This window comes from Littorina saxatilis, linkage group LG6, assembly GCF_037325665.1.
Source record: "Littorina saxatilis isolate snail1 linkage group LG6, US_GU_Lsax_2.0, whole genome shotgun sequence".
NCBI classification, from domain to species: Eukaryota; Metazoa; Mollusca; class Gastropoda; order Littorinimorpha; family Littorinidae; genus Littorina; species Littorina saxatilis.
In genome coordinates, this window is record NC_090250.1 from 20,803,389 (window position 1) to 20,822,665 (window position 19,277).

At 42.3% G+C, this 19,277-nt stretch overlaps 2 protein-coding genes and 1 long non-coding RNA gene across 6 annotated transcripts in view; 1 reads left to right on the top strand and 2 right to left on the bottom strand.

Moving 5' to 3' along the window:
- The window catches only part of LOC138968738 (folate receptor gamma-like), a 376,265-nt gene extending 361,725 nt beyond the window's left edge, over positions 1-14,540 (bottom strand). The window contains exons 1-5 of one of the 2 annotated variants that reach the window (XR_011456270.1): positions 14,450-14,540; positions 12,776-12,933; positions 12,049-12,234; positions 11,470-11,605; positions 2,351-4,587 (exon numbers count right to left, since the gene is read on the bottom strand). Coding sequence is in view for 1 of the 2 variants with exons in the window: in XM_070341372.1 (XP_070197473.1) it covers positions 4,304-4,587; positions 11,470-11,605; positions 12,049-12,234; positions 12,776-12,933; positions 14,450-14,453 (768 nt within the window). In the remaining variant the exon portion in view is untranslated. Of the gene's footprint in view, positions 1-477; positions 4,588-11,469; positions 11,606-12,048; positions 12,235-12,775; positions 12,934-14,449 lie in introns of those variants that run through there. The other variant, XM_070341372.1, reaches the window with a different exon arrangement.
- LOC138968740 (uncharacterized) overlaps positions 1-19,277 on the bottom strand; it is a 330,336-nt gene that overhangs the window by 306,440 nt on the left and 4,619 nt on the right. The gene's annotated exons all lie outside the window — the stretch shown is intronic.
- LOC138968733 (protein furry-like) overlaps positions 14,577-19,277 on the top strand; it is a 98,426-nt gene continuing 93,725 nt past the window's right edge. For all 3 annotated transcript variants that reach the window (XM_070341365.1, XM_070341366.1, XM_070341367.1), the window contains exons 1-7: positions 14,577-14,822; positions 15,139-15,326; positions 16,139-16,192; positions 16,799-16,941; positions 18,132-18,162; positions 18,463-18,513; positions 19,056-19,135. In XM_070341365.1, coding sequence (XP_070197466.1) covers positions 14,780-14,822; positions 15,139-15,326; positions 16,139-16,192; positions 16,799-16,941; positions 18,132-18,162; positions 18,463-18,513; positions 19,056-19,135 — 590 coding nt within the window. In that variant the 5' untranslated portion in view covers positions 14,577-14,779. The remainder of the gene's footprint in view (positions 14,823-15,138; positions 15,327-16,138; positions 16,193-16,798; positions 16,942-18,131; positions 18,163-18,462; positions 18,514-19,055; positions 19,136-19,277) is intronic.

Genomic DNA, 19,277 nt, shown 5'->3' on the forward strand with positions numbered 1-19,277 from the left:
TTGAACAGAACACACATAGGGGAGGTAAAAGCAGAAATCTCAAGCAAAATTGGTGACCATGCAGATCAAGAAAAGACAAACGCACACACTCTTTAGATCATGGGCTGTGGGACATTACTGAACCAGCTTTTGAGGCAAAATGTGAGTTAATGTATAATAGTGTTCTCTTGCGTGAACAAACAAGAAGGGCAAAGCCCATACGACTCACATGCTTGACCTAAACCTAGCAATGACATCATACACTAAGAACTGCTTTACACATTTTTCCTACCAAAATACATGTGACCTTGACCCAAGGTCAAGGTCATCCAAGGTCATGCAACACAAAGCTGTTAATTCCAGACATAGGAAGTACAATGGTGCTTATTGGCTCTTTCTACCATGAGATATGGTCACTTTTAGTGGTTCACTACCTTATTTTGGTCACATTTCATAAGGGTCAAAGTGACCTTGACCATGATCATATGTGACCAAATGTGTCTCATGATGAAAGCATAACATGTGCCCCACATAATTTTAAAGTTTGAAACAGTTATCTTCCATAGTTCAGGGTCAAGGTCACTTCAAAATATGTATACAATCCAACTTTGAAGAGCTCCTGTGACCTTGACCTTGAAGCAAGGTAAACCAAACTGGTATCAAAAGATGGGGCTTACTTTGCCCTATATATCATATATAGGTGAGGTATTCAATCTCAAAAACTTCAGAGAAAATGTGAAAAATAGCTGTTTTTTAGGCAACATTTATGGCCCCTGCGACCTTGACCTTGAAGCAAGGTCAAGATGCTATGTATGTTTTTTGGGGCCTTGTCATCATACACCATCTTGCCAAATTTGGTACTGATAGACTGAATAGTGTCCAAGAAATATCCAACGTTAAAGTTTTCCGGACGGACGGACGACTCGGGTGAGTACATAGACTCACTTTTGCTTCGCATGTGAGTCAAAAAACATGGGGGGGCTAATATACTGACAACCCCATGACTTGTTACTTCGTTCAGATTTGCTATTGTATCTTTTAGATATTTAATCCTTTCTGTGTAAACAATCACGTACACCACCTCGGTTCTGTCAAAGCCTTTGCATGGGATAAGAACAGTCTCCCAATTTTGACAATTACTAAACCTCAACAGCTTTACTGTGTTCTGTGCACATCAAAGGGGGAATTCTTCGCTGAAATAATTTCGCAGTGACATAGGTGCAGTCTCTTGCGAAATTACTTCAGCAATAATTTAAATGTCCACGCTGCACAGACAGCTAACATGCTGTAGTCGATGTTTGCTATGTGTCTTAGTCGAAGAATGCTCTTATTCCAGGGACAAGCCTGGGTGAATGTGTCGTGATTTCAAAGAGGATTTTCACAGAAAGGATTGGTAACTTCAAGAAACAAAGTTCAACACAGAAAACAAAATCAAAAGCAAATTAACAGACATTTTAGCCAGGCTGACTTTTTTTTTTTAGATGTCTGCAAACACAAACATCAAATCTAGTATTGCATGGTTTCGAAGATTCCTGTCAAACACACACATACACACACACACACACACACACACAGGGAGACCAAGGGAGACAACATTTCCTCATCACAATGTCAGATTTTGCTTTACGAGACTTTAAAATGTTTATGGTGGTGCATTTAATGGCACTCTGAAATAAATGTACACTGGAACACATGTAAATACAGGTGGTAAACAAGAAAATATGACACAATTAATGTTCAGATCTAACAAAAGACAATATTGATCAAGTACAGACACTCTAATGACTAATGTCCACTGCACAAAATTCAGTCAAGCATGAAGTCATCAATCTTGTTTAATATGACTGTAAAAAACAACAATAAAATATGACAAAACTAATGTTCAGATCTAACAAAAGACGGATATTGATCAAGTACAGACACTCTAATGTCCACTGTACAAAATTAAGTCAAGCATAAAGTCATCAATTTTGTTTAAAATAGCTGAAAATAACAACTTTCTTTCTTTCTTTATTTGGTGTTTAACGTCGTTATCAACCACGAAGGTTATATCGCGACGGGGAAAGGGGGGGAGATGGGATAGAGCCACTTGTCAATTGTTCACAAAAGCACTAATCAAAAATTTGCTCCAGGGGCTTGCAACGTAGTACAATGTATTACCTTACTGGGAGAATGCAAGTTTCCAGTACAAAGGACTTAACATTTCTTACATACTGCTTGACTAAAATCTTTACAAAAATTGACTATATTCTATACAAGAAACACTTAACAAGGGTAAAAAGAGAAACATAATCCGTTAGTCGCCTCTTACGACATGCTGGGGAGCATCGAGTAAATTCTTCTCCCTAACCCGTAAATTCTTCTCCCTAACCCGCGGGGGGTTTAAATAACAACAATAAAATATGACAAAACTAATGTTCATATCAAACAAAAGACACATATTGATCAAGTACAGACACTCTCATGTCCACTGCACAAAAGCACAACATTCAGTCAAGCATGAAGTCATCAATCTTGTTTAATATGACTGTAAATAACAACAGGATCTGACTACAAAAATGTAAAGATGGGAAATTAATACACAGCTCAAGATATTTGATATAAAGAAAAGAGAATGCTGTTTTATGCATGCAGTCATATAAAAAGTTACATTTTTTTGAGAGAAAAAAGAAGAAAGAAAAAGTGTCAAACAAAAATATGCTCAAAAAGCAGACTGAAGACAAAAAATAAGTCAAGTAAACACAAAAATCACAAAATTGGATGTTCCTTCATTTCCAATGCAAAATACTTTGTGCATTTAAAAAGCCTCAGCGACAAGTCAATTAACACAGTTTCATCTTCCAAAGGACATTTAAGTGCTGGTGACCTTAGCAAGAATTTCTGCAGTATACAGACTTTGTAGTCGGTGGATGGTAGTATGTACAAGGTGATTGGACAGAGATCTTTCTTTCTTTATTTGGTGTTTAACGTCGTTTTCAACCACGAAGGTTATATCGCGACAGGGAAAGGGGGGAGATGGGATAGAGCCACTTGTCAATTGTTTCTTGTTCACAAAAGCACTAATCAAAAATTTGCTCCAGGGGCTTGCAACGTAGTACAATATATTACCTTACTGGAAGAATGCAAGTTTCCAGTACAAAGGACTTAACATTTCTTACATACTGCTTGACTAAAATCTTTACAAACATTGACTATATTCTATACAAGAAACACTTAACAAGGGTAAAAGGAGAAACAGAATCCGTTAGTCGCCTCTTACGACATGCTGGGGAGCATCGGGTAAATTCTTCTCCCTAACCCGCGGGGGGCTTGAAATCACTCAACTCCTCTCTTGCCATCATAACGGAAGACATCGATTAATGAAGCACGGGAAAATGGCTCCCATGCTCAAAATATATAAACCATTTCCCAGGCATTGTGAGATTAAAAAAAAACTTTTCACAAAGATTTCTGTGTGTAATGTCCACAGCGCCTTTTTAAACCACAGTTACTAGCAAAAATCAAGAGAGCATACTTAGTTTTTCCTGGAAACAGAAAGAATACCTCCAGGAAATACAGTACAACAACTCTGTGTATCAAATTAGACCCCTTCTGCTTCACACATTGCAGAAGTTCTCAACAACCCCCGCAATTTTCCTTCTCCATGCAAGTGCATACTAGTACTATCAACCCTAAGCAAAACTTAAAGTTCAGTTATTTGGGCATGAAAGGGATATAGTCTTGAAAAAATAAAACAAAACAAAAACACCATGAATGTCTCAAATCAGTTTGAGACCTACACACTTTAAATTGGGTTTGCCATTTTGAAAGATTTCACCACTGAGTAGGATAAACTAAATTAAATTTTAAACGCTCTATTAAGGCAGTCTTTGCAGACTATAAATTCACTCCTGACAGCAATGGAACTTGCTTGCATTTGCTCGTTTACATATCTGAATTCCCCAACACAAAGCGCTTTGTCACCAATACTGCAAAATTAGCAAAACAATGAACTGAATCAGGACTCCAACCCTGAAGGGTAGAATATTCGTCTATTCACAGTTGTGTAATTAATTACCATAGTCACTGAGCATTTTTGTGTAAATTGTTACAGGTGTGTCTTATTTATTTGGATTTTTTTAGTTAAAAATTGCCAGCAAACCTGCTTTTTTCTCTCCAAAATGGCATCTTAGAAAGTCACCTAAGACTCCGCCAAAATATTTCATTTGGGGCACGTCAATTGTGACGACAAATGTTTTTTCCCAATGTAAATATGGCAGTCAAGAGCAGGCAGGATCAGTACAAGCATTCATGTCAACTGAAAGGGTACATACACCCCCAGCAATCATCCCAAAGCAATGAACACAAACAATGCCATAACAACAAAAACATAACAAGAAGCAACAACTTTAACACTTGATCCTGATACCCCCAGCATTCTTGCTGCTTCCTTCCTGGCCACGGCTTCGTTTGGATTTTCGTCGTCAGAAAACCAGAGTCGAAAACAGTCCTGGGTGTCAGGCACCACCCTGAAGCCATGGTCCCAAATATTTTCACAAAAATGTGTGGCATTCTTGAATACCTTTTTAAATGTGTCACACGTAGCATCGGTGGGGCACTTGTTTTGTCCTGCACAGCAACAGATTTATATGCCTGGTAAAGTTAACCATATATAGCATTACAAAAACACGTTGTCAGGTACATGAAACTGTCTTTAGCAATTATTGGAAAAAGTGATCAATACAGGCAGAAAAAAACATACGAAATGGATGCTAATACATCTATATATATATACTAGAATGAATACCCGCTTCGCCGGGTAGCCGGCTTCGCCGGGAAGAAGTACTTAGAGCCGTACGCCGGCTTCGCCGGGTCCGAACAATGGACCCGCCAAGCTTAGGTCCCTCCCAGATTCGTGGAATGGGAACAGCACGAAAATGATTCAGTGGCCATAATGCCATTCCTGACCATATCGAGTCCCATCCTTGTCGACGAATGTAACCGTGTTAATCACCTTTGGAGGCGAACTCCACTCAAACAGGACTGAGCAAGTTAGAGCTTATCTCTAAGCCCTTTTGAACTGTTATGGCTTCTCAAAGGAAGGCCAGTACATAAAATTACACAAAAGCCGCCAGACCACATCACAAACAGAACTGAACAATGCACAGGTGTTGCTCACATAGAGACACACACACACACACACACACACAAACACAGAGAAGCCGTATCTATAGAGAGATAGATGACAGTGTATTTTTCGCGTGGCTATAAATTGATTCGACCTTTGCACTTTTACAGTGAGGATAATTTACGGGTCCAATTTACGTTCTGGACACTGCGGTGACCTTCTAAAAATAGTAACAGAACGCCGGGAATATCCAAAGATGCCCCCTCATACAATAGTGCACCATACGAAGGAAGGGAGGTAAACGCTGAAAACATGGAGAAGACAAGAAGAGCAAACGCTCGATCGAGTCACTTTCGCAGTTCTGAATATTATATGAGGCATCAGATGGACAGGAAGAAATTGCTATTCACAACACAATGAGTCACGTTCACATAAAATTTGAGCCCGGTCACTTTTATAGTTTCCGAGAAAAGCCCAACGTTAAGTTGTGTGTTGCCGAACAGAAAAGGCTAGTTATCTCCCTTGTTTTTCTGATAACGTTCGTAAAAGGCTACAGATGTAAATACTTTGATGTAAAGAATAATCCTACAAAGTTTCAATCACATCCGATGAACTTTGTCAAAGATATAAAATGTCTAATTTTTCCTTTGACGCTGACCTGTGACCTTGAAAAAGGTCAAAGGTCAACGAAACCATCATTAAAGTGTAGAGGTCATTGGAGGTCACGACTAAACAAAATATGAGCCCGATCGCTTTGATAGTTTCCGAGAAAAGTCCAACGTTAAGGTGGTGTCTACGGCCGGCCGGCCGGACAGACTAACACTGACCGATTACATAGAGTCACTTTTTCTCAAGTGACTCAATGAGAAGATAAGGAAGAGTTACTTATAATGGTCTTCTTCTTCTTCTTGGCGTTCGCAGAAGTTACACAATCAGTCCAGCACTGGTGATAAATGTTGTCGTTTTCTCCAACTCCTGTCGACTGCCGTATAGTTTGGTCTGCAAGGGAGTTGGTGATGGCCACACTTCTTTTCGTTCCTCATCTAGTAAGGGACATCGCTGTAAGATGTGTTCCGCTGTTTGGTCCTCTTGACTGCAGGCACAGGTTGGTGATGGCGCCAGCTTGAACTTTCGGTTCATGTGAGCATTGAGCCTGTTGTGGCCAGTACGCAGTCTGATGAGGTTGACTTGCTGCTCTCTGGACATTGTGTGGTAGTCATCTCTGTTTGTCCTTGGCCTCATCAATGCCTTGATGATTGTCTTCTGCTCACTAAAGCTGACACTGTTTTCAGGTTGGTCTTCCACGGCTCCTTCTTTTGCCAGCTCATCGGCCCTTTCATTTCCTGGTATCCCACAGTGTGCTGGTATCCACTGGAGGACAACTCTTCTGGTTTGTCTGACCATCTGTAATGCTTTGGCCAGCTGTGGGAGTTTGTCGTTCTCTAGGGCCTGAAGGACTGAAAGGGCGTCCGAGAGGAAGACAACTTGGTAGCAAGGGTCTGCGGAGTCCTGAACGAAGGAGGCGGCCTGCATGAGAGCTTCTGCTTCTGCTTTATAGTTTGTGCAGTGTTTGCCAGTGGCAACGCTGGATGTAGCTGTATGTCCCCCAGGAAACTGGATGAGAATGCCTGCACCTCCATTGAGCACGGCGTTAGTTGCTGATCCATCGGTGTATACATGGATCCACGCCTCTTTTGGGTACTGTTCGTCGATCAGGGCTAAGGTGAGTGCCTGTCGAGCTGTGTCATTCTGATCTTCTCCTGAGGTAACATGTGGAACACTGGTGCAGATCTGGATGCCTGGTTTCTCTGTTGCCTTGGGGGTTTCCTCTTCTTCTTGAGTCAGAGGTAGAGTGTCCTGTGGAAGGACTTCCCTGTACTGTCGAGAAAGTCTCTTGCTCTCGTGTACAAAACTGCTCCGTTTAAGCCGGTTCTTGGCGAGGTTGCTCAGTCTGTGCTTCATGGGGTGGTCGGGTAGGCACTTGAGCTTCTCGGCCTGTACCATAGTCTTGGCTTCTCTTCTCTGACAGAGGGGTTGGATGGTGGTAAGCTTCTCCATTTCCTTGATGGGCGTGGATTTCATTGCACCGGTGATGAGTCGGAGGGCCTGGTTTTGCACACGGTCAAGGGTCTGCAGGTTTGTCTTGGCTGAGGTTGACCACGCTGTGGAGCCGTACTCGAGGTGGGGTCTGATTGTTCCCTGGTATACTGTCTTCAGTATCTTCTCGTTCGCTCCCCAGTTGGTACCTGCCAGCTTCCTGAGTATGGCTAGCTTGCGCCGGCCCTTCGTCTCTGCCTGTGCAATGTGTGGTTTCCAGGTCTGCCGTCTATCAAAGGTGACACCAAGGTACGTTGCTTCTTCATCCTCTCTCAGAGGAGTTCCACCAAGCCTAATGGTTCCGGCTTTCTGCTTTGGCGACAGTGTGAATAGGGTGGTGGAGGATTTCTCCTTGTTGATGGAGACGCACCAATCTTCTGCCCATGCGTTCAGCCTATCTGCCGCTTGCTGCATTCTGTAGGTGGCAGTACTTGCGTGCTCCTCCTTGCACCAGATCACAAGGTCGTCTGCGTAGAGAGCAGCTTTGATCCCCTTGGGCATCTCAGACACCAGATCGTCGATGAAGAGAAGGAAGAGTGTTGGGGAGAGGACTCCGCCCTGAGGGACGCCATGACGAAGGAGGAACTTCTTGCTTTTGGTCTGGTCGACGTTAACTCTTGCCCTGCGGTTATAGAGGTAAGAGCGAATCCACTGGTACATGTTGCTGGACACGCCTTTCCTCAGCAGTTTTACAAGGAGTCCATCTTTCCAGACCTTGTCAAAGGCCTTCTGAAGATCTATCCAGGTGACGAAGAGCAGCTTCTGTTCCTGAACGGCATCTTCAACTTCTTGCGCCAGGTAAGTGACCTGATCTTCAGTGCTGCGGAACTGTCGGAATCCAGCTTGTTCAGGGGCGAGGAGGTTCCTGGATTCCAGGTACCACCTGAGGCGCTCGTTCACAATTCTCTCCAGGGTCTTCACAACACAGCTGGTGAGGCTGACTGGGCGATAGCTGGTGGCCTTCTTTGGATCCTTCCCTTTTTTTAAGATGGGGATCATGATCGCTTCTCGCCAGAGTTGTGGTAGCGATCCTTCTTGCCAGCTGCTGTTGAAGACCTCGAGTAGCTTGTTCTCTGCTGCACTACCAAGGTGGGTTAGCATCTCGTTGGTGATGCCGTCTGGGCCAGGGGACTTCTTCGCCTTTGACTTTTTCAGAGCTGAGTGCAGCTCGTGGAGTGTGAGTGGTTGACTCATGGCGTCGACTGTCGACTGTCTGGCAGGTCTCTCTCTTTTCTCTCTTCTTGCTTCTCTCTGTTTCTCGGGGCTAACATGGAGGTTGCTCTCAGCTGCATAGCTTTCAGCAAATTGGTTGGCAGCATGCTTTCCAGTTAGCACCTTCCCGTTCTCTTCTAATGTGATCTTTCCTCTGCTGGTGTTCTCATCATTCAACTGCTTGGTGAGCCTCCAGAGCTTTCTGCCATCCTTCTCAAGGTTCAGAGAGCTTGTAATCTCTTGCCAGCTTCTCCGTCTTGCCTGTAGCTTCTTTTTGAGAAATTTGGCTTTGGCTTCCTGGAGGCGGATGTTGTTGTTTTGTGACGGGTTGACTTCTGCTTCCCTTCTGGCGTCTGCCAGATCATCATCCAGTTCCTGCAATTCATTGCTCCAGTAGGGCTTATAGTCTCTCCTGGCACCCCTGGGAATGGACTCACGCGCTGCTCTGAGGATGCTCATGTTGAAGTCCTTCGCCACCATGTTGATGTCTCGACCCTCGACTCTGATGTCTTTGGTGAGTTCGCTGGTGCGGTGTCCAAAGAGGAACCAGTTCGCTCTTTTGTAGTTCCACCGTGGGAAGGAAGCTTCAGTGCAGGACTCCATGCCCAGGGTCAAAAAGACTGGCCGATGGTCACTTCCACCTAGCTGTTCTCCGACCTCTCTGCTGGTTAGCTGGTGCATGTCTTCCGTGCAGAAGGCTAGGTCAGGAGTTGATGTAGTGTGCCATCTTCTGGAATAGAATGTAGGGCAGTCAAAGGGACTGTTCAAAAGGATGAGACCTTTGTCGTCCTGCCAGTTCTCCACCTCTTCTCCTCTCCGATCCAGGTGGTCATATCCCCAACTCTGTGAATGACTGTTGAAGTCACCCACCACGATGAAGTTGGAGGCCTTTGCGGGGATCGTGTCAAGGGCGAGGTGTCTATCATTGGGGCAGTAGAAGTTGACAAGATGGAATTCTGATGTCTTCGTCTGGATTCGAATCACCTGATATTCGGAGTCCTCCATGTGCGTTTCTATCAAACAGGCATTGATGTTGTTCCTGATGAGGGTCAGGATTCCTCCTTTGCTTCGGTCTGTTCTGTCGGACCTAAGGCATTGGTAGCCTCTCACTTTGAAGGACTTTTGGGGTGTCAGGTGCGTCTCCTGAATACAGCAGATGTTGATGTTCTTCTCATGCAGGATATGCTCCAACTCTGTCTTCTTGTTCAGGATACTTTCTGCGTTCCAGTGCATGACCTGAAAAGGTCGCTGCTGACTGGGTTTCTTCCTGGTTGTGGTGGTGCCAGTCACTTTCCTCCCGCGTCCCCTGGCGTGACAAGACGGACGGGAGGGACCTCCAGTAGTTGGGGCTGGGTCCCTTTGAGGCATGGGACCCGACGCTGCTCCACCCTGGGGGGTCCTCAATGGGCGAGCGCCATTTCCATCTGTGCTGGTTGATTGTGTCATCATTTGCGTAAGTGCGTGTACCCGTGGTTTGTTAGAATGCGCCGTGCGGCCCGGGTCCTCCGTCTTCAGCATTCGGGGTTTTCTGTCGGGGTTACCTCACCCTTAGCTCATGGCCCGTACGTCCTACCCTGAGAGCACAGGGGGGAGGTTTTCCGGGATCCCACCCGGAGCCAGTTTGGTCCGCGGCCGCAAGCGGCTGATCTCCATATCTGAAGACCGTTCCCCTATCCGCCACCCGGGGACGCGCTGGGTTGGGGGTGGTCGCCCCACTGAAAATCCCACACTGGGTTAAGAAAGATCAGCCTGTCCCAGACTTATAATGGTGAAATGAACACAAAAACCAAATTCGGTTCAGCGCTGCGTGCTGAGAGCACGTGTTGAAATATCTCATCGATGATATTGTGTCCGGGGTGTAGCTGAATACGGTGTCCAAATTTGAAAAAGATCCACCGAGAACTTTGGCTTTGGTGTGTCGGTATGGGGGCCCGGGTAGCTGAGGTGGAACCAAAATAGCTGAGGTGGAACCAAAATCGGTTCAGCGCTGCGCGCTGAGAGCACGTGTTGAAATATCGACCAGGTTGTGTCCTGTACCGGGTCTACCTGAATATGCCCACCAAATTTGAAGCAGATCCATCGAGAACTTTGGCCGTGCATCGCGAACTCACACACAGACACACAGACACAAGTCGTATATATATATAGATAGATATATACGACTTGTGTCTGTCTGTCTGTGTGTGTGTGTGTGTGTGTGTGTGTGTGTGTGTGTGTGTGTGTGTGTGTGTGTGTGTGTGTGTGTGTGTGTGTGTGTGTGTGTGTGTGTGTGTGTGTGTGTGTGTGTGTGTTCGCGATGCACGGCAAGTTCTCGATGGATCTGCTTCAAATTTGGTGGGCATATTCAGGTAGACCCCGGACACAACCTGGTCAATGAGAATTTTCAACACGTGCTCTCAGCGCGCAGCGCTGAACCGATTTTGGTTTTTCTGTTCATCTTCACAGATCCATTCCCAGTAACTCTTCATTATCTTCTTCAGTGTTTTGCGTTTATCTCCCTTCCTTCGTGTGGCGTCAATCCATATTCCCGTTACTATTTTTAGAAGGTCACTGTCCACAACGCTTTCATCCCGGCGAAGCCGGATATTTCCATTACTATTTTTAGAAGGTCACTGTCCACAACGCTTTCATCCTGGCGAAGCCGGGTATTCCTCTACTTCTTCCCGGCTTCGCCGGGTATTCGGCTCTACTTCTTCCTGGCGAATCCCGGCGAAGCCGGTACCCGGCGAAGCCGGTAATCATCTAGTAGATCTATAAAGGAACAAAAGATTAAATGGTTTTCCCAGACAGTTTACCAACCAAAAGCAAAACCAATTTGAATCAGATATTAGAATTACAGATATGAGAAACCAAGGGACATAAGTGTTCTAAATGCATACCACATGTGCAACAATAGTAAGTGAAAGTTATGCGGGACCGAGATATATGCAGAACCAATCTCCTGGCACCTGAGAAAATAACAAGCATTGAAATGAACTTTCATCGTTGTGAAGATGCGCTATGCTGCCCAGTTTCACTGCAAAGACACCAAAGATTGTCAAATTATAAACAGTTGTATCCCTAGTTTAACTCACCTGTTGACCAGTTAAAGTTTTGTGTCCAGTTGTCTGTGCAGGTTGTGTCCATTTTACAATCCTCCCACCAACTGCTACAAGTCGCCTGACAGAGGGGCACATTCTGGTAACGGTTGTTACGGACTTTTCTGACATCCTGGCAATGCAAGCCAGAACATAAATTAAAATGACAGCATAATACATGTAGACATTAACTTGATGCACACATTCACACACATGCAAACATTGACCCCCTTAAATATCAAAGTATTACCTTTCACTTTTTTGTTCAGTTTCATCATGATTAGCATGACCGTAAAAAAATAAATAATCTGTCTGATTAAAACCACCCATCTGCACAGTGCAAATGCTGGGAAGTTTGCTTTCCACTTTATACAACCCTGTTAGTGTCTCCAGAATTAGCCATAAAACCAAGACAAAGCAAGTCTGTTTTCACACCCTTAATAACCTGATCTTCTTCATTCACAAGTTTCTATCAGAGACTGAATAAATCATGCTGTCCCCAGTGTGCCTGAGTTAATAGTTTTTTTTCACCCTGTGGAAAACAAGTTCAGTCGGAGTTCATAAAGCTTGACTTACAGGCTGCAGGTAGGGTCCAACATTTGGTGAACACTCATAGAAGCAGAGGTCTTTGACGAAATGCTGCGTACACTTGGGGGACAATGCTCCACAATGGTTCCAGTCAAAGTTCAGCCAGGCTCTGTCAAACCCAACCCCCTGTGCTGTGTCGCTTGTGCAGCAAGATCGCTTGGCCCATGGGGAGCACTGGCAACATTAAAGTATACACATGCATAGAAATGTTATGCAAAGAAAAATTCATGCCATAGATATCTACGCAAATAAATTATAAAATGAAATAAAATTTCAAAAGATGAAAAAGTAAAATGGCAAGATACTGTATAAACAGAACTGCTTTGCTTTGCATACTATACACCTAATGGTAATACAGTTCTACGGGGTAAGATACTGTGCTCAGGCCTGAGTCTTCGGTCATGATCAATACATACCTTTTCGGTTTGACATATAATTCTAATCCATGGTCGACCATTCGATTGTTTTGACATACGAGGTCTTCTGACTGAACAATTTTTTTGTAGCAAGATAATTTGGACCTATACATAATTATATTAAATCCAGGTCCAACTGATATTTGTTCTAAAGTAAACCTCAAGGACACATTCTCTAATACAATTCAAATCTGTGTTTAAACAGTCTTGTTTTTGTAATCTTGGTCATTTGAACCTGCAAACTCGCAGGAAAGGCCACTAACTGCATGCACATATCCAGTACGTTCAGTTATACTTACATGCTGAAACAACTCCGATTCAGGCCCTGGTTTTGACTTTTGGTTCTGTCCGTCCATACAATTGTTCATCACCTCATCCACTGTTCTCCCGATACTGTACTTGTAAGCCTTCACCAGCATCAGCCATGCTGCTAACTCAACCAAGGCAAACAACAGATCTGCAAAGGATGACAATGAAGAATCAAGTTCAAAGCAGCAGTTTTAATGGAAATTGGTCGCCCAAGCACAGAGGAGCAAAGGATCAGACTACATGTACATGTACCAGGTAACAAACAAAAGTTCTAGTGCTGCTCAATAAAACAGTCTGACAATTTTATCCTCTGATTCTCTAACACACACACACACACACACACACACACACACACACACACACACACACACACACACACACACACAATATATATATGGCACATGCCATGGAAGGAAAGAAAGACAAACATGTTAAGCTATAAAAGCAAATTTTAGTTGATGCATTTGGGGATATTGCCAAATTCAAAGATACATGTATATATATACAGGGTTTCATTTACTAGTGCGCCCTGCGCCATTGGCGCATTAAATCTGAAAATGTCCAATCACAATTTGCGTCAGTGCGTCAAAGGGAGCATTGAGATTACGTTCCACTGCGCCAGCAAATGTACACTTTACATCGGATCACACACACACACACACACACATACACGCACACACACTCACATACAGAGATAACACGATATAGCGGCTAATTCTCAGATGTCACCACATTGCACTATTTTACATCTTTGGTCAAAACGCGTACAGGCCTCTTTGGCGCTTCTTGACTTCGACTATGTCCCATCGGAATTTGGTTGAGGGGGACAAATGTCCCATTGCCTTTTTCTCCCAGGTTAAACCCTGTATATATATATACATAAGCAGACTTCAAAGGGATATTGCCTTCAAAGTCTGTACATGTATTGAGAATGGGTGCATGGTCCAATAAATCCAGGTTTCCCAATTGCTTCGTTTCTGGACGATTTATGTGGAGCACGTGATGCGCACAAAAAATATTGGCGGTCTAGAAGTGTCGTCTGCGCAATGATCGCGGCGGCTTTCTTGACTGCCAAGGACGACCACGCACGTTGTGAGACGTCATTCGTTAGCCTAGACCTCAATAGCCCGAGAATGTTTTCTTTTACAGTACTTTTCATGTATAATACACAAAAACAGACTTGTTGAAATATCTCTCTCACACACACACGCGCGCGCTCGTACGCACGCACAAAGGTGTACCCTAGCTATATGATAAAATCCATTCAGGGACGGTTATCTCCCTTACCTTGGCCAACACTTCAACTCTCCTATCTTTATTTGAAGTACTTTTGGCAGCAGCAACTACTAGAATGAGGCAGCACAAACGATGCAGGTTTTTTTCTCTCTCGAAATGTCCATTTCATAGTTAATCAAATTACCATTATCAACACCTGTCGCACCTTCTAACTGTCATAATCATTGCTTGCTTCAGTCCATATAGTATTGTTTGTGCTCAGAATCGGACAAGCGCTGTTTGCTGTTTATATGTAAGTCAACTAGACTTCTTTTCTGCAGAACGCACAGTTCTGGAGTAAATCAAAACGTAAAAATCGTTAGCACGGGTTCTTATGACACCGTAAGAACAAAATAAGGGCTGTGTAATAATTAAGTAACATATGTTACCCATTTTACGCCGGAGGTCAAGAACACTGCTTCTTTCAAAACACGTGTTGAGAAGGGAAACAAGTTAAAATGACTTTTCGTCCTTTCCTTTCCAATGCGCATGTCCGTAAGAAATCCGGAAGTTTACTCTGCGGGCAGAATTATGCGACAGAAGTGAGATGGAAAAATAGCCCTAACGTTAAAATACGTGAATTAGTGTGGGTTTTCGGAGGCACAGTAGCTTGCAAGAGTCACATAAGCCATGCTCCGCATACCTTTGTAGACTTTAGAGGAACTGATAGGATAGTTTGGACTAAGTGATGCTACAGACAAGTTTTGAAGCAGACGACAATGGATAGAGATTCACAAACAGGACGAGGTGCCAGTCGGAGAGGTACGGATGTTAATTTGTAATTACTCGATGTTTGTCCTCAACATTACCAGATTTGTTTGGGGTGCATTCTCATTTAAGCTGCTAAGATGTGGTTCTTATTTTCAATCAGTAAAAACGTTCGTAAATAGGGGGAATTGACGGGTCTGTCTTGAGTTACGGTTTTGTTTTGATTTTGTCCTTTGTTTTGACAAATATTGCTCAAAAGTTTGATGAAAGGTGAATTGGCCATTTGAACAGCACTTAAGTTTAAGTTACTAGTAATGTAGTTTATGTTGATTACCAGGTTTTAACTGTCACATGTTTATGATTTGTTTAGACGATCATCAAACTATGGACGTAGTGGTGAAATTCCCATGGCGCAAAGACCAGAGCCATGAGACAGCTGCAGCAGCAGCTGGACTTGATGCACAGGGCAAACCAGGAGAGTTCATTGTCCAGTCTCTGTTTCTAGAATACTGCCGCACTTGCGAGAGGAAAATTGAGCAAGTTCTGGCTGAGCCCTTGGTATGTTACATTGCTCAATGTGTTTAGCTGGTTCGTTGGCAAATATTTTAGATTCGGTTTTGGGATCGATCTGGTTATGTAGTGCTATGTGTCAGAGCTTTATTTTTTTAGCTATTGTTGTGATGTCAAATAACCAAAGGGAAGTAAGCGCTCTTTATGCATACGATATGTGTAATGGAGTAAGCGAGAGTTATACGGAACCTTTCTCCTGGCACCTGAGAGTATAACAAGCATTGAAATGAACAAGCGACTGTCATCCTCGCTTGAATAATAGGAGAAAGGTTCCGTATAACTCTTGCTTACTCCATTACACATGTCGTATGCATAAAGAGCGCTTACTTCCCTTTGGTTATTTGATATCTTAACAACGCTCTGCCTCATTTTGTTCAAGATTCTTATTGTTGTGATGATTTTCTCATGTACTATCTGTCTTGATGTGAGTGAAAATTGTGTATCTTAGCAGCTAGCATTCATCTTTAACAAGCACATTATGACAACATCATTCAAACTTAGAAGAATAAGAACATAGCACATAAACATGCATGACTCTCTTTAACCCAATGAAGTTGACACGTGGCTCTCTACAAAAATTGCTCAATATCACATGTTATCTATTGGTACTGAGTAGATGAAGTGGCGATGACATAAAGTAGTGGGAGCTTAATTTAAAAAAATAGTGCTTTGGTATGTTGATATTGAACAGAGAAAATAATGTGAATTTGTCATGCATTTTAGAATAAGGGATGGACTGTGTTGTCAAATGCAAAAAAAAGAGATTTATTGTAAACTGAAATTAATTAATTTATTTTCAGGAGAGGCCTCTCACCAAAACCTTGCAACGTGGTGAGGATGCTCAGTTTGATCAGGTACCCAAGAGGTTTTACTCTTTGTGATCATTCTGTATCGAGTTAATCTTCTAAGTTTAGACAGTAATGTTTAATTCTTTTATTATTGTTTGAAAACTATTGTTAAGCAGCTAGAATCATTTTGTGTCTGCTTAATTGATAAATTTTGCATTGATTTTGTTTATATTACTGTCTACTGGCTACTTATTCAAATACATATGCAAGAGACGTAATTGCCATCAATCTGAATAATTTTATTTGGAAATGGAGCCAAATTATGTAAACAAAAAGTCACAAGTGTTGATGAGTTAATCTGTGGTGCAACTGCAAGGATGGCCAAATCGTCCACCAGGGGTGAGTAAAAAATTCCGCCGGGCTAGTAGGAACCGCCTGGCAACTTGCCCGGCTGGCCAGTGAAAATTCTGGTCTAATGCAACACTTTTAGTTGTAATATCGAGTTTCAAAGCCATATAAACACTGCAAATGCAGCAACTGTGGTATGTACCGGGCCAGCAACATTTCTGGTGAGCTAGTAACTTTCTTGAAGTTACTCGCCCGGTTGACGAGTTAAACTTTTGAGATTTGGTCATCCCTGAACTGTAAGACTCCATTGGTTTATTTGTGCAGATTTTAAATTCCTTGGGCTGTGTAGCAGAACACAGCCTGCCCTCCATTCTGCGGACACTGTTTACCTGGCATGACCGACAGACTCGCTACACACCTGAAGACAGCCCTCTGCTGGAGTCACGACAGCGCCATCGCAGTAGAGGGTCAGTTGTTGGCTTTTGGTCAATTCATTTTAGTTATCTGTACGTCGGCGATGACTCTAACTTGTTGTTGTTGTTGTTGTTGTTGTGGGTCTTGTTCTTGTTCTTCTTCTTGTTCTTCTTGTAGTTGTTGTTGTTAGCCTTTTGACTTTATGCAAGGAGTGTATGGATGTATGACTCTATGAGTGTTTCCACACCAGGACAAATACCAATGGCTGTTAATGTTATGCTATATGGCGGAATAAATTCTTGTTCTTGTTCTTCTTGTTGCTGTATGTAATCCCCTCCTCTCATCTACCCGAACCCCATATCATCTCTGACACTTTCCTAACCACCAGTCTAAAGGAGATTTTTAACAAGATTTTTAGTTAAAAATGTGAAAGTTATAAACTTTTAGAAACTTCTTTTTACAGTGATAGACCTGATTGTAAATAGTTTTAAGCATGGAGCTTGCCATGTGAACTGAGACAGGAAACAAACATGCATGATCGGTCTTGAATAGCAATATCAGCTGAAGAGACAATTAAAAAAATAACTAACCAACCATCCTAACCACCAATTTCGTCTCAGTGATGAATAAGGAATTCCACATAACTTTGCCTTGCCTTGCCTTGCCTTGCCTGACAAATGGTTGTCACTGTTTGAAGGAGATGTTGGGAGCGCAGAAGAAGAAGAAGGAGAAACCTACTTGAGCCCATCTTTTTTCTTCCATCATGAATTTGTAACTTGTTGACGCATCATGTCTTCTGTACCAGCGCATTTAGATGATTAATTTGTACTACGTTGCAAGCCCCTGGAGCAATTTTTTGATTAGTGCTTTTGTGAACAAGAAACAATTAACAAGTGGCTCTATCCCATCTCCCCCCCTTTACCCATCGCGATATAACCTTCGTGGTTGAAAACGACGTTAAACACCAAAGAAAGAAAGAAAGAAAGATGATTAATTCAAGCTTATTTGACTTAGTTAATCTGAACAGATATGACTTTGGGTCTTGAACATGTGTACACAGTCCTGAATTCTTGTCTGAGATTCTTTTCCTGTCAGAAGTGTTGCTTTTGTTTTCAATACACGTATATAATTTTCTTGTGTGGCTTTGTTCTTTAATTATCTATTTTAGCTGGTATGTCTCGGCACTCTCTGTCAGAATGTAAACCTTTTTTTAAATCACTTTTTGTTTGATTGTTTTTTCTAGGAGCAAAGATGTCCTGAGTGAAAGAAGAGATGTAAGTATTTTTTTTGTGGCAGAAATCTTGACATGTTCATAGTGCAGCAATACAAGTTTTGGACTTGATTAACTTTACGTGTTGAATGTATTACAACTTTTACATATTTAAGTAACATGACTGCATGCCATCGTACATCCCTGGATGGTACAGCTATGATTGTTTGCTCATTAGCACGGGCTTCCAGGGTATTTGTACATGCATACTATTTTATTGCATTTCAGTTTAAGTGCTATAATGCTAGCTGTCTTGTTCATTGTCATAGATGCATATTTGCAAAAATAAATTTTCTATTTGCAGCTTGCAGTGGAGTTTGTGTTTTGTCTGGTTCTGGTGGAAGTGCTTACCAAGGTAAAGGTTGATTCTGAACAAATGCATTGTAATTTACTGTGAACTGGAATTATTTGATACTTGCATGTTGATCAAATTCAAAGTGGAACCGTCATTGTTTTGAATACAAAATTCATGTCAGTATTTTTCTCCTTTAAGTATTGCTTACACTTTTAAAATCAGCTGACTGTGCCTTCAGTGTAGCGTATATTTACAACATCTTTCTTATATTGAGCCAAATGCCTTATGTTTATGAATAATTAAAAAACGTTATTGTACACTTGCATGTATTCCTTAACAAAATGTTAAAATAACATTTGAATTAACCTCATTTGAAGATGTATTTGGAAGCATGGGTCATGAACAAATAAGAGTAAAGTGACAAGATAATTTATGTTATAAAATTTTTTATTTTTTTTTAAAAGAAGTACTCAATTAACCTGACATTGTTACAACTTACAGTCTAGCTGTTAATTGAACAACGGAATTAATTTAATGAGACTAACTAAATAAGCCTTTAGCACAAAGAATAATATGTTAATGAATGCATGATTTTGTTTCAGCTGTCCTACCACCCAGGTCATGATGACCTGGTACAATACATCATTGATCAGGCGTTCAGGCACTTCAAGTATCGTGATGGGTAAGGTCCCCACATTAGTTTGAACTCTCCTAGACATCTATAAAACCCAAAAAATTAGCTTTTCCCTCAAAATTTTAAATCTCAATCATTTTTTAAGTTATTCTGCATGCAAAAGTCAAACAGCTTCAAACAGAAAAAAAAT